Raw genomic sequence first — 14,087 nt, 5'->3', positions numbered from 1 at the left:
ATGGCCATAGTCAAGTTAAAGATGTCTCATCATAATCATTAACACCTATGTTAACATTACAGTCATTTTATTTGACCTGCTTTGGCATTGTCCACATTCTGATAACTGAATTTCTTTTTTCCTTTTTATCTTTTTCACCACTGAAAGTAAACACAGCTTTTGAATTATAGAAAAATAGCGCTTACTGATCCGTACTCTGTATCAGCCAGTAACCTGTATTAGAACTGGTATCAGGAGAGAGAAAGTCGCATTAAATAAGTTTATTGCATCATCATGCATGAATCTTGTTTGGAGACCAGTAATCCAGTTGTAAATCAATGTCTGCACAATGTATGCATGATGCTTTTTCCTTATTGTTTTTGTTGTGTGACCATGCAAACCATTTGTGAACATGAATTGGAACGATATCAAACTATGTCAATAAAAAAAAGGGTTTTCTGTGCCAAGGTTTTGGTACTGCTGTGATCTGTCATTGTGTAGACAAGCGTTGGATAATCTGAAGATTTCCAAACAAAGAGAAGGATTCAGAGCTACTGAAACTAATATTAGAATAATACAAAATAAGAGTTTATCAAGTTTCTCTTGTAGCATTTTGTATCTGTTAAATGGGAACATATCTACAAATAAAATTTCTAAACATGAATTTCCCCTTCAACATATTTTCATCAATAATGATTGAAGATGCAGGTCCTTTATATCCGTTTTCAACAAAACTCCAGAAGCAAACAGTCCATTGACACTGACAACATGTCACCTTACAGAAACACTGGCACACATGCTGTGGCAATGAATTAACAAAGCAACTGGAAAGCTGCTGCTCTCCCACAAAATCAGCTGAGTGCAAAACTTTTTTAAGAAGCCAACAACTTCCTCTTATTATGAAGTTTCAGTTGGGAATAAAATGTTGCATGTGAACACATTAACATGAGCTGAGGCCCTCTGTAGAGGCTTGGGCAGCAGTGCGCAGGCCGAGGAGTGTTGCTGGTTGTGGTAATCTGCTCCAACACCAGAGTACACACACTCTGCTGTGTATTCTTGCTTGTTCCTCTTCCCACTTTTCACTTGTGGAGAAATCCAGCGCTGCATAGTTCACTGCCTTTGCTTCACCATCCTGCAAAAATATAATAATATGGAGTGTATGCATAGTGTTAATGACAAATATCTCACAGATTGGTGGTGAGTGGTGGCAGGATTGCTTTTCAGTGACTTTACAGTGAGCTTAACACTTAACACACTTTTTTATGTAATTTCTCAACAGTCAGTTTATTCAATGCTTTGTATGTTATGAGCATAATATTATGTGTCGTGTTCAGAAGAATTGACCAATGAAAAGGGTAATGGTAGGCAGAATATTTACCACACACCCACATGTGGATCACTACACACACCGTCACACACCGCCACATATTTACCAGATCATTTGATTGATCCACAGCTGACCTATATGGTTACTTCTGTCATAGCGGTGTGATTTTTGTCCTCCTCTCATTAAAGGACACAGATAAACACACAAAGTTTCAGTTTTTGGCACTACAGTTAAACACACACATTCAGTTCGGTCAGAGGTGAAGTGCTTTGATCAGAGGCAACTGGTGATGGTAACAAGCAAATGATAGTTTGTAATGTCTGAAATTCGATGTTCAATACTTCCTGCTGCAGTAGGACGCTGTAGTTGGACATGACTCCAACATTCAACATCAAACCTACTATCTAGTTTGTGAAATGATATTTTATCTATCAAGGTTTACAAAGTGGAAATCATAGTGATTGGCTGAAATGTAGAAAGTGAACTTCGCCCTATATTCAAACCTGTGATCTGTGTTCAGTGTTTAGTTAAAAACAAGTACTGGAAGTCTTTTAACTTCTGTGTTCCTTTTGACACAGTGTATGTGTGGATTTAAAGGCTTTTCACTTTGTATGTTCTACCAGCACATACATACGTACATATCCTGAGGACAGACACATTTTCAAAAAGGTTTAATCTTTGTCTGAATTTGGATGTTCAGATCAACAGTTAGAGGAGTAAAAGAGGACATTTGAAATAATGTTAGCTACAGCATAGGTGGTAACCTGTAGGTTTGAGAGAGACAGTTGCAGAGGAGAGGCAAGAGGAAATGTGGCCAAAACCACACAGAAAATCAAGACATGTGGAGAACTTACTTACAGGTAAACATGTATGAGAAAAAGAGGGCTCTCATGAATGTGCAATGTCTCATCAAGATAGAGTATAACGGCCTATCACTGCCAAAATCCACGCGCACTAATGGAAAACGTGTTGAAAAATATCAGGAGACAACAACTCAAATGAACAAACTGCAGAAAAGTGGGTCATGACTTGGCGTGACTGGGTGGGTGTGTGTGTCCAACACCCTGCACCCTTTAACTACTCCTGTCAGTTGTTGTGATGTTGATATTAATCAATAATATAGTGTTATTCCACTTGCCTTTTTAAAAAAGTTAAAAGAGCAGAACAAGTACAGCTTACTGAGGTTAAAACACAGAGTGAGAGAGAGAGAAAAGACCCTTCGTGTCCACACCTTAGTGTCAAGCCCAACCACAACAATGCTGAAGTTTCCATGCTTCATTTGTTTGTCAGCGGTGACTGTGAATGTGTGTTTATATGTGTCTGTTTGTGTGTAAAGGTACAAAGCAGGACACAAAGTACATGAAAGTATTTACTGCTTTTGTTTTGTGTGTTATGTGTACACGGGCTGAACACAGCGTTGTGTCAGGGAAGCATCGATTTAAACTACAACAATCCTGCTGCAACACTTGTAGTATTAAGAACATCTTGTTGTCAAACCAGCGTGTTTTGGGTTGTGGTCAGCAACATGTTGACCCTGATGAAGGCCACAAACCAGAAGGATAGATAGATAGATATAGAAAGATATGTTGTCTATCTGTTTTCATTCTCTGTACATCTTTAAGTTGTTGAAGTTAGGCAACAAACTTCCACTCTGTTTTGGTAATGTACATTTTTTTCTCCCATGTTGACATGAAGGCTCACACAATATTTCAGATGGCTCCTCTGCCCATGAGCATCACTGCAAATGGCTGACTACATATTTTTATCTATTATTATTTATTGTATTTTACATTTTGGGTTTGGGGACATAACGTAGGCTCTTGCACCGTATTTAGAGATGTAGTACACATGAAACATTTATAATTAAAAAACATTTTAATACATTCTGTAAAATGACCACTTTTATGTAGTCATTTATATGAGTGGCTCCAGTTTCCAAAACCGGAAACCAGCCTGGTCTAGCATACTGCAACATGAATACATTTAACAGTTTTCATACTGCATACTACTATGTATCTATACACATCCAGCCACTGACTTTAAAGGCCCTGCCCACCAACACAGGTGTTTTCATTTTGGAACAATACCCAGGAATCCAATCAAAAATAGCACCTACTATCTATTTTATGGTTTCTGGAAATCAGGCTACAACCCCCAAAAAATATGGTAATACAAGACTGAATGAAAACAACACAATAAAGATGTACAACACAAAAATGTGCTGTATTGTGTCATAGAGTCTCTTCCTCCTCCCCCTTGTGTTAGAGGAAATTCTCTTAATTCATGATCGCCACAAGGTAAAATGACATGTACGGAAGGGTGGTCTGTGTGTGTGTCTGTGTGTGTGTGTGTGTGTGTGTGTGTGTGTGTGTGTGTCCTCTGTCCTGAACAACGTGACCATATTAGTGAATATCAGCTGAAAAGTCCATCCACCTTTTGTGAAAATATATAGGAAAATGTCTCAGTGTCAATTATAGAAACCCACCATGAAACATGAAACAAAAGCTTGCTGTTGCTGTTGTTTCATGTGTTTAGGTTGGAAAGATAGTTGAGATTATTTCCACTGTGGTGGTACAGTGACATTGGCCAACATAACAAGAGACCAATGAGATTGCTCTGAAATTGTTCCCTCCCACTTCATATGGTTACATTAAGGTGAATCATCTTCTAATACGGTCTAATTTAACTGTTGTCTCAAGTGGATTAACAAGGAAATGCTGATCGTATTTTATTTACTGCTGATGCTCAGAGTTGGGCGTAAGTATATAAAGTTTTTTTAATATATATTTCAAGTACATTGTCATCTTCTTGCATCAACTTAGCACAGGGCATATATGAATCTATCTCTGTTGTTAATCACTGCTCCATTTCATTTTATTTTTTAGGATGCACAGATGATCTGATCTTTGTGACAAAGACTGTTGGTGTTGGAGATGATGTGACTTTGTCGTGTACCCGCCAGACATCTTGGCTTTCAGCACAATTATTTTGGATCAGGCTTGTTTCTGGAAACTTGCCTGAATTCTTGGGAGGAACATTTACCTTTGATTATGACGGCGTTAACAAGACTCCTCGAATTACATCAAAACAAGAGCCTGGATCATTTGTTCTGCATATTAATAACACAAAGCTAAGCGATACTGGAGTTTATTACTGTATAAAAGTAGACGAGCTCAAAATGACATTTTTGAAAGGAACATTTCTGAGTATTAAAGGTAAATAAAATACCACAACCAGACATTTCACATTCCTTTAAAGATTTAACCATCATGCTTACATCAAACACCATTTATAACAGCAGGTCACACAGTTTAATTTTCCTTCATGTATGTGTAAAGTTAGTACATGTTTCCATAATTTACAAGGAAGTAAGTTTATGTATATGAATTAATATTTTTAACTACTTTTCTTTTCATTAAAGTGAATATCACGTTTATTTTCACATTTGTATTTCCCAGGACCAGAACCTGATATCACTGCCGTCATTCACGTCCCTCCGTCTGATCCAGTCCGTCCAGGAGACTCAGTGACTCTGCAGTGTTCAGTCCTCTCTCGCTCTGAGAACAAGACATGTCCAGGAGATCACAGTGTGTCCTGGTTCAGAGCCGGATCAGATGGATCTCATCCCAGTGTCATGTTCGCTCACGCAAACAGTGGTGATGAATGTGAGAAGAGTCCTGACGCTCGCTCTCCACAGACATGTGTCTACAGCTTCTCTAAGAACGTCAGCTCCTCTGATGCTGGGAATTATTACTGCGCTGTGGCCGCATGTGGAGAGATATTATTTGGACATGGAACAAAACAGGACATTGAAGGTAACAGAGAAGCAGAACATGTCCATAAAAATCATTCATTTTGAATCTGGTAGAATCCATTAAGATCGTGTATCACAAAACATTCGTTTCTAATGCATTCAAACATCAAAATAATACTAAACTTTCATTATTTGCTCCTTTTCATATTGTTTCAGGACTCAACATGTGGGAGAGTACAGTTCTGTTTCTGTTATGTGCTGCTTTGGCTATAAGTCTGATTGTCATTGCCTTCCTGATTTATACCATCAAGAAAAAAACATGTGGTTGTTGCAACGGTAACAGAAGTTTCTCATACATCAATCCATCAAACAGTATTTTGCAAATGCTAAATTCACATGATTTACATTACTGCTTTGTGTAAATGAACCTACAGCATCTTTCATATCTTTGTGTTTATGTTATAACACAGCTGCCGTTGCTCTGCAAACAAACACTGCAACAGCCGGTGGTGATCAGCAAAGTCAGCAGGTAAGGTATATAAAGAAGAGATTCAGCTGGAAAAGTTATTGTCTCTCAACATATGTAAATATTAAATTCTGCCACCTCATAACATGTTTCCATGTATTTCCTCAGAGAGATGAGGACTCAGTGGCTTATTCTGCACCAACCTTCACCAAGAGGAGAGCTGGTAAAGCAGAGAGAAGGAATGTAAAGCCAGCAGAGGGAGAGACGATCTACTCTGATATCAGGGCTTTTTGATTAATTATCATTCCAAACAATGGATTTGCTGATTTACTAAATAAAAATGTTGTCTGGCACACTGTGAAAAATATACTGCTTCAAATCAATTTCACATCTGATATCAGTAACAATATTTTGATTGGGTAACCTTAAAAATGTTTAATGGATCATTTCAATATCATATTTAGTCTGTTTGCAATCTTTGTATGACTTTTTTATCCTGTTTTATCTTGTTATTTTATAAAATGGCTTTGATTGATATCCTACAGCAATGTGAATTGCATTTACATTAATTCTTGCTTCATTTTAGGGCCTTTTCTTAATAATGCTAATGTAGCGGTGCACAGAATGATGTCACACAGGCTCAATCTGGTGCTACACATTTAATGAAGAATTTCTGCAGAATGCAAAAACATGACTTAAGGTTTACAATCGCTACACAGCGTTTTCTGCTTCAGTGTGGTACACAGAGATTTTCCTTGAACTCACTCGCTCACAATAAACAATGATGAAACAACACTAATACACGAAAATGAAAGATTACATTACCCCTCAACTCAACTAGGGTGATATATCTCATTTATTTCCCTACAAATCATTTGTGTTCAGCATAACACCATATTTCTTCAAATCCCAGTCGATACAACAAGGACAGACAATCATAAAACATGCTAACATGAGTAACGGGGGTTTTTCCCGCATATGAGGGCTTCTTATCAAGGCTACCGCTTCGCGCCCCTACTACTACAATGGCGGCCGTAAACCTCCATTAGCTGCTAACTAGCTAACTTTACACAGTTGATACAGTCGCTAATAAACACTTACAGAACAAAACACAATGTCAGAGAAGTACAGCGCAAATCTTGCCTTAGTCCCGGATACCTAAATAACATCACCAGTTTACCTGCAGAACGCAAAAACATGACTTTAGGTTTACAATCGCTACACAGCGTTTTCTGCTTCAGTGTGGGACACAGAGATTTTCCTTAAACTCACTCGCTCACGCGAGACTTCCCTGCGACTCTCCCAGCGCATACGCTCCTCGTATAGCGACACTGACACCTACTGGCGCTTTCCTGGAATAACTGCATAACAATGACACTGAAAATGAATAACATTGTACCTTAAATTCTAACCATAATGAACAGTTTTTCCCACTAACACAAATGTACACATAGGAAACCTACCTAAAACTCTCTTATCTAACATTATATCCAAGAAATGACTCTGTTTAAGAACCTACACATAGCTTATGGTGCCACACTCTCCCCCTCAATTTTAAATGTCTCCGGACATTTAGTTATCAGTGTTTCCACTTCACATACTGACCTTTCTTACTGAATTAACCTGGCATTACTCTTCATGACACTTCATGTTCATATGACATTAATTACTCTCGTAATTATGACAGTGTACATTCCAGTTAGTATATACCACACATTTTCAGTCATAGTAAACTCCAAATCTGTCCAGATCAACACTCAAATGTAACAGAACTCAAATTTCGGCCACAGTTCGTTTAGTCTGCTACCAGTCCCTTTGGTTTACAGTACAAGTCCAGTATGTGCTCACAGGATCGACTCTCCCTTACAGTTTATTCAATTCCAGTGTAGTTCTTAGTGTCCATTTCACAATTACCCCACAATCTTTGTGTCTTTATGTCATGTGACCCTAACTTGTTACCTCTATTATCCAAGGTCACCACAGTCTGTTGCAAACTGGAGGCTGGATACTCATGTGTAGATTCTCGACACCAACCTCAACCACAGTTGGCTCACCCAAAACTCCATAGGTCAGCATCCTCGGTCGGCGTCTCCTCCTTTGAGAGTAGCTGACTGCAGGCTGTGGTCCTGGATCATCCTCCTCTGATGACTCTTGTAGACTCTCTCCAGACTCAGCAGCATTGTCCTCACCACCTGCCCCTGATGTGACGTCCATGATGTCTGCCTCCACTTCCACTTATTCTGGCTCAAATGGTTCTGCATCTGGGTTTAGGCCTCCAGCTCTCTGGCTTGGTTGCTGGTAGTGTGGGAATCGACACATCAACTCAACGTCCTCACTGTCTGAACTCTCCACTTGTTTGTTTGCGTCATGTTGCCTTGTTCTTGTCTGTCTCGGATTTTCCCTCCTTTTCTGTTTTGGATCCGTTCCATGTTTGTCTAGCGTCAGGCTATCGCATGGGAGTAAGAGGTTCCTATGTAACACACTACTTTTGCCCCCTCCCTCTGGTATCACCTCATACACAGGACTCTCACTGCTCCTCCTCTTCACAACATGAACCTTATTTTCCCAATAGGACCGCAATTTCCCACGACCTCCTCTTTCTGACAGGTTACGAACAAGCACTCGTCCACCAGGTTGAAGGTCAGCTCCATGAACTCTTTTGTCATACCCTCTTTTGCCTCTGGAAGCTTCTCTGGCAGCCCTTTTTGAGGCAACTTATAGGCTTGATGCATTCTGGTTTGCCAGTTCTGAACATACTCTGCATAACTTTCCCTTGTCTCACTGGGCTGTAGGTTAAAGAGCAGGTCTATTGGCAAACGGGGGGAACGACCATAAAGCAGGTAATATGGAGAGAACCCGGTGGCTCCACTGGGGGTACAGTTATATGCGTGCACCATCTTCGGTAGTGAACTCTTCCAATCAGCCTTTTGTGTGTTTGTGAGTGTGCGAAGCATTGAGAGTAGAGTTCTATTAAAACAATCGACCTGCCCATTGCCTTGTGGATGATAGCAGGTGGTGTGGGAACCTCGCACATCACAACATTTCTGCAACTGGGCCATCAGCTGGTTTTCAAACTCCCTGCCCATGTCATGTTGAATTTTCTCTGGAAACCCAAAGAAAAGGGCAAAATCATTGAATAGTTTGTCAACCACAGTCTTGGCAGATTAGTTTTTCGTAGCATAGGCCTGCGCAAACCGAGTATAATGGTCCATTACTACGAGGATGTACTCAAACCCTTGGTTACAGGCCTCTAAATGCAAAAAGTCTATAGAAACGAGTTCAAAAGGGTGTGTAGTCACAATGGATATCAAAATGTTCAGTGTCACTATGCATACGGGCCCAATAAAATCTGTCCCGAATCAAATTTAGAGCTCTCCCAACCCCGAGATGTCCCATTTCTTTGTGCAACTCCTGAAACACTGTCTGCTGGTGTTCTGTTGGTAGGACAAGCTGGCATTTACCTCCTGCTTTTCTGTAGAGGACTCCATTATCATTGATGAACAGTTTTTGCCACTGCCTCGGTAAGACTCTTACACCTGCAGGTTCAGCTTTCAGCAACTTTCTAGAAGGGTACTGGCTGCTTTCTTTGTACTGCAGAACTCGACCAATGACAGGGTCTCTCTTTTGACTTTCTCTAATCTGTTCTGGCGTTACTGGTTCGGCTAAGGTAGGTGAACATGCATCACTCACTAGGTCCAGGGAGTCTACATGAGCTGCCGTTACCCAGGCTGGTGGAGCGTCTTTCTGCACTATAACTCCTTGAACAGATGCACTGATCACCTCAGGGCTCACTTCCTCTGTACACTGTTCCATGACTTTGTTTATGTCCAGTGGCATACGGGAGAGGCCATCCGCATCAGCATTGTGCTTACCCGGTCGGTACTTAATAGAAAAGTTGTAGTCTGCCAGTTGCGCAACCCACCTATGACCTGTGGCATTAAGCTTAGCTGTTGAAAGGATGTAGGTCAGGGGGTTATTGTCTGTATATACAGTGGCTTGCAAAAGTATTCAGCCCCCTTGAACTTTTCCACATTTTGTCACGTTACGACCACAAATCTAAATATATTTTATTGGAATTTTATGTGAAAGACCAACACAAAGTGGCACACAATTGTGAAGTAGAAAGAAAATTATATATGATTAAAAAAAAAATTTACAAATAAAAAACTGAAAAGTACGGTGTGCAAAAGTATTCTGCCCCCTTTTCTCTGAGTGTAACCAATTGCCTTCAGAAGTTGCCTGATGATTGCTGAATGATCGAATGTTGACCTAATGACTAAATAGAGTCCACCTGTGTGTAATCTAATCTGAGTACAAATACAGCTGTTCTGTGACGGCCTCAGAGGTTTGTTAAGAGAATATTGGGGAGCAAACAGCATCATGATGTCCAAGGAACACACCAGACAGGTCAGGGATAAAGTTGTGGAGAAGTTTAAAGCAGGGTTAGGCTATAAAAAGATTTCCCAAGCTTTGAACATCTCACGGAGCGCTGTTCAATCCATCATCCGGAAATGGAAATTGTATGGCACAACTGCAAACCTACCAAGACACGGCCGTCCACCTAAACTTACAGGCCGAACAAGGAGAGCACTGATCAGAGATGCAGCCAAGAGGCCCATGGTGATTCTCGACAAACTGCAGAGATCCACAGCTCAGGTGGGGGAATCTGTCCACAGGACAACTATTAGTCGTGCGCTGCACAAATCTGGCCTTTATGGAAGAGTGGCAAGAAGAAAGCCATTGTTAAAAGAAAACCATAAGAAGTCCCGTTTGCAGTTTGCCAGAAGCCATATGGGAGACACAGCAAACATGTGGAAGAAGGTGCTCTGGTCAGATGAGACCAAAATTGAACTTTTTGGCCTAAATGCAAAACGCTATGTGTGGCGGAAAACTAACACTGCACATCACTCTAAACACACCATCCCCACTGTCAAACATGGTGGTGGCAGCATCATGCTCTGGGGGTGCTTCTCTTCAGCAGGGACAGGGAAGATGGTCAGAGTTGATGGGAAGATGGATGGAGCCAAATACCGGGCAATCTTGGAAGAAAACCTGTTGGAGTCTGCAAAAGACTTGAGACTGGGGCGGAGGTTCACCTTCCAGCAGGACAACGACCCTAAACATAAAGCCAGCGCTACAATGGAATGGTTTAAAACAAAACATATTCATGTGTTAGAATGGCCCAGTCAAAGTCCAGACCAAAGTATTGACTCAGGGGGGCTGAATACTTTTGCACACCGTACTTTTCAGTTTTTTATTTGAAAATTTATTTTTTAATCATGTATAATTTTCTTTCTACTTCACAATTGTGTGCCACTTTGTGTTGGTCTTTCACATAAAATTCCAATAAAATATATTTCTGTTTGTGGTCGTAACGTGACAAAATGTGGAAAAGTTCAAGGGGGCTGAATACTTTTGCAAGCCACTGTACCATGAAGTGAGGGGCATGATACAGGTAATCCCTAAAACGCTCACATACGGCCCATTTTAGTACTAAGAATTCTAACCTCCCTGAGTGCATGTGATAATTTTTCTCAGGTGGAGTCAGTGTTCTGGAGCCATACCCGATTACTGCCATTTTACCATTTTGTCTCTGATAAAGTACTGCTCCCAATCCCTCCTGGGAGGCATCACAATGGAGGATAAAGGGTTGTGTGAGATCTGGGTACCCCAGTATGGGAGGCTAAATCAGTTTGTCAATGAGAAAATTCAGTGTCTCCTGATGGCTATGTGTCCAGTTTATGGGGGTGTTAGGTGGAAGGTTACCTTTATTTCTGGTTGTAGCAACCTTTCTCTTGTTCTTTGACTCCTTAGGCAGCGTTCCCCCAGGAGGTGCTGAGAGCAGCTGGTAGAGAGTCTTTGCTATTTTAGAGAAGTTTGGTATGTATTATGTATGTAGTTGTATGAACCTTTTTTTTTAATGCTTGCACTGGAGCTACTTCCGCTGGGTCCATAGTGTAGCCTTCGCCGGACACCATCCGCCCCAGATATCTCACCTTCCTTTTGAACACTTCACACTTGCGTGGACTGAGCTTCACCCCGTGCTCCTGATACCTCTGCAACACAGTTCTCAAGTGGCGGACATGGTCCCCAAAGCTTGGGCTGTGCACCAGGTTATCGTCCAAGTATGGCTGGCACATGACATCTCTCAAGCCAACTAGGCAATCTTCCATGTTCCTCTGGAATTCTGCGGGGGCGGCACTCAAGCCAAGTGGGATTCTTACCCACTGGTAGAGGCCCCAGGGTGTTACAAAAGCAGTCAGGGGCTGGCTTTCCTCATCCAGAAACCCTTGATGATAGGCCTTCCCTTGATCCAACACTGAAAACCAAGAGCTGCCAGTGAGAGAGTCAAGCATGTCTTGGATTCGGGGGATGGGGTGGCGGTCAGGGACTGATTTTCTGTTCAGTTCCCTGTAGTCACAACACAACCTTAAAGTCCCATCCTTCTTCCTCACACATACAACCGGTGATGCGTATGGTGATCGTGACTGAATTATCCACCCCCGATTCAGCAGGTCCTGTAAGTACTCTTTGACTTCATGGTGTAGTGGCTTTGGAACTGACATGTATGTTTTCTTTACTGGGGTGGTGTCATGTAGCGTGATGTGCAGCTTCAAGGAAGGAATTGAGCCTATGTCAACCTCATTGCGGGCAAACGCATGACACTCCTCCCTCACTAACTGTTTCACAGTCTCTCTTTGTACATCACTTAGGTGACTGAGGTCGACTTGGGGGTCCCACTGAGACGGCTTCTTTGTTTTGGCCTTGTCAGCATTTAGTTGACTTTGCCCTTCAATTGGCACTGTGTTACGTTGGTTACTCTCTTGTTGTTTTCCGCTCTCACCTATGTTTATCTGTTCGGTTTTTACAGCATAAGTGGTTTTAAATGTTTGTAGATGGCCAAGAACTGTGTGCTGGTCTAAAATAATCTCCTGCGTATTGGTGTTGGCAATGGGGATAGACACATACCCTGACCTTTCATTAGGGACAGTGATGAGACCCTCCTCAATAGTGACACTCTCTGGTAGTGTAAGCTTTTCACTAGGGACTAGAAGAAGGTCCTGACCTTTGAACTGGGCCCCCGTACTAGCTTTAACATAGATAACGGTGACCTGTTCAGCGGCTAACTTGAGCCTTCTTTTTCCTGTGTGCACAATGCCTACATCTCCATCACTATCTGAGGTCTGGATCAACTGGAGCATTGACTGTGCTATTTTGAAGGTTACTGAAAAAGCTCTACACACTTCTTGGATGGTCTCTGACTTTGAGTGCTGTGTGGTCTCCCCCCTTAACACTTCCTCTATCATATTGTAGCCAATTATGGGCTATTCTGCTACATTTGGGTCACTAGATACCAGTATGGGTACTAGCAGTGGTTCTACAGAGGCAGAGCCTTTGCCTAGTCTGAATTTCACTTCCACCCAACCCAGAAAAGGAATTTGTGTCTGGTTTGCAGCTAGCCCAATCAATGTCTCTGACTCTAACAGTTCATCAAGAGGTCTCACTGTGTGATGTGGTAAGTTCACTTTTCTCCATTCCTCATTTATGAGACATGCCTGAGCACCTGTGTCCCATAATGCTTCTACTGGAAATGCATCCAACTGGCAATGGACGATACATCTCTTACCAATAAGGTTCAGGAGTCTTGCTTTGCGCCGGGGTGGAAGGTAGTTGACTGTTGCAGCTTGGGGATAGGTGTATGAAGGGGCAGTTCTCTGCTTGGGGTTACTGGAAGGGGAGTCCTGGGCTACTGGGGGTCCTGGCTCAGCAGCCCTCTCCAGTTTCCCTGTTGCTCTCCGCTCCGTCGACAGCCTCTGGAGAGGTGCCCCGCCTGGCCACACCTATAGCAGTGTCTGCAGGATTCACCTAACTGAGCTTCCTGACATGCTCGGCAACCACTAGGTTTTCTATGGCTGGGAGTGATGGTTCTCTCTGTTAGATTTTTCTTCGTAGCTTCTACTGTTTCTAGCACTAATTTTTTTATTTCCAGCACTTCAGCCTTTAGTCCTTCAATGAGTTGACTCGTGCCTGTCTCCTGCTCTGTATTCCGCTCCTGATTTTTCTTATCTCTTTTCACCCTGCTGTCTACCGTGTCTATTCTGTCGTCTTTGCTCTCAGTTTCTCCTCTAAGAGGTGGTTGCAAGTCATGTGGATATAACTCTGCCTGCACTTCACTGAGTCTTGGTGGCCTACACAGGACTACTTTCTTCAGTTTTTGCTGTCTTTCCTGTTCTAGATTTGCAGCCTCACTTATTCGCTCAATCAACACCTCATCTGTTACAGAAGGATTATTCAGGTAAGGCTTAAATTGAAACTAAACAGCATCACTTAACAGCCCTGTGTCTATAGAGCGAAGGAATTTTCTCTGGATTAGCTCTGGACTAAACTGCTCACCTTCATCCCCATCACTTGATTTCCACAATAATTTCTCTTTCAGTTCGATTGCCCTAAACAGGAAAGTCTGTGCAGTTTCTTTTGGGTCTTGTGAAATGTTCATCAGCCTGTGGAGCAGATCTGAGGAGGAGTCCACTTTAAAGTGACCTCTGAGGATGGTCTTCAGT

General features: G+C 41.9%; 2 protein-coding genes across 2 annotated transcripts in view; both read left to right on the top strand.

Moving 5' to 3' along the window:
* LOC139290956 (uncharacterized) overlaps positions 1 to 14,087 on the top strand; it is a 247,986-nt gene that overhangs the window by 134,644 nt on the left and 99,255 nt on the right. The gene's annotated exons all lie outside the window — the stretch shown is intronic.
* LOC139291658 (signal-regulatory protein beta-2-like) lies at positions 2,173 to 5,165 on the top strand. The gene is made up of 3 exons (XM_070913759.1): positions 2,173 to 2,323; positions 4,192 to 4,521; positions 4,765 to 5,165. Exons 1-3 carry the CDS (start codon positions 2,173 to 2,175, stop codon positions 5,163 to 5,165), a joined length of 882 nt encoding a protein of 293 aa, XP_070769860.1.

The sequence above is a fragment of the Enoplosus armatus genome, chromosome 10, assembly GCF_043641665.1.
Source record: "Enoplosus armatus isolate fEnoArm2 chromosome 10, fEnoArm2.hap1, whole genome shotgun sequence".
NCBI lineage: Eukaryota > Metazoa > Chordata > Actinopteri > Centrarchiformes > Enoplosidae > Enoplosus > Enoplosus armatus.
The sequence above is the reverse complement of the archived record's forward strand: the minus strand, read 5'-3'. Positions and strand labels throughout refer to the sequence as shown.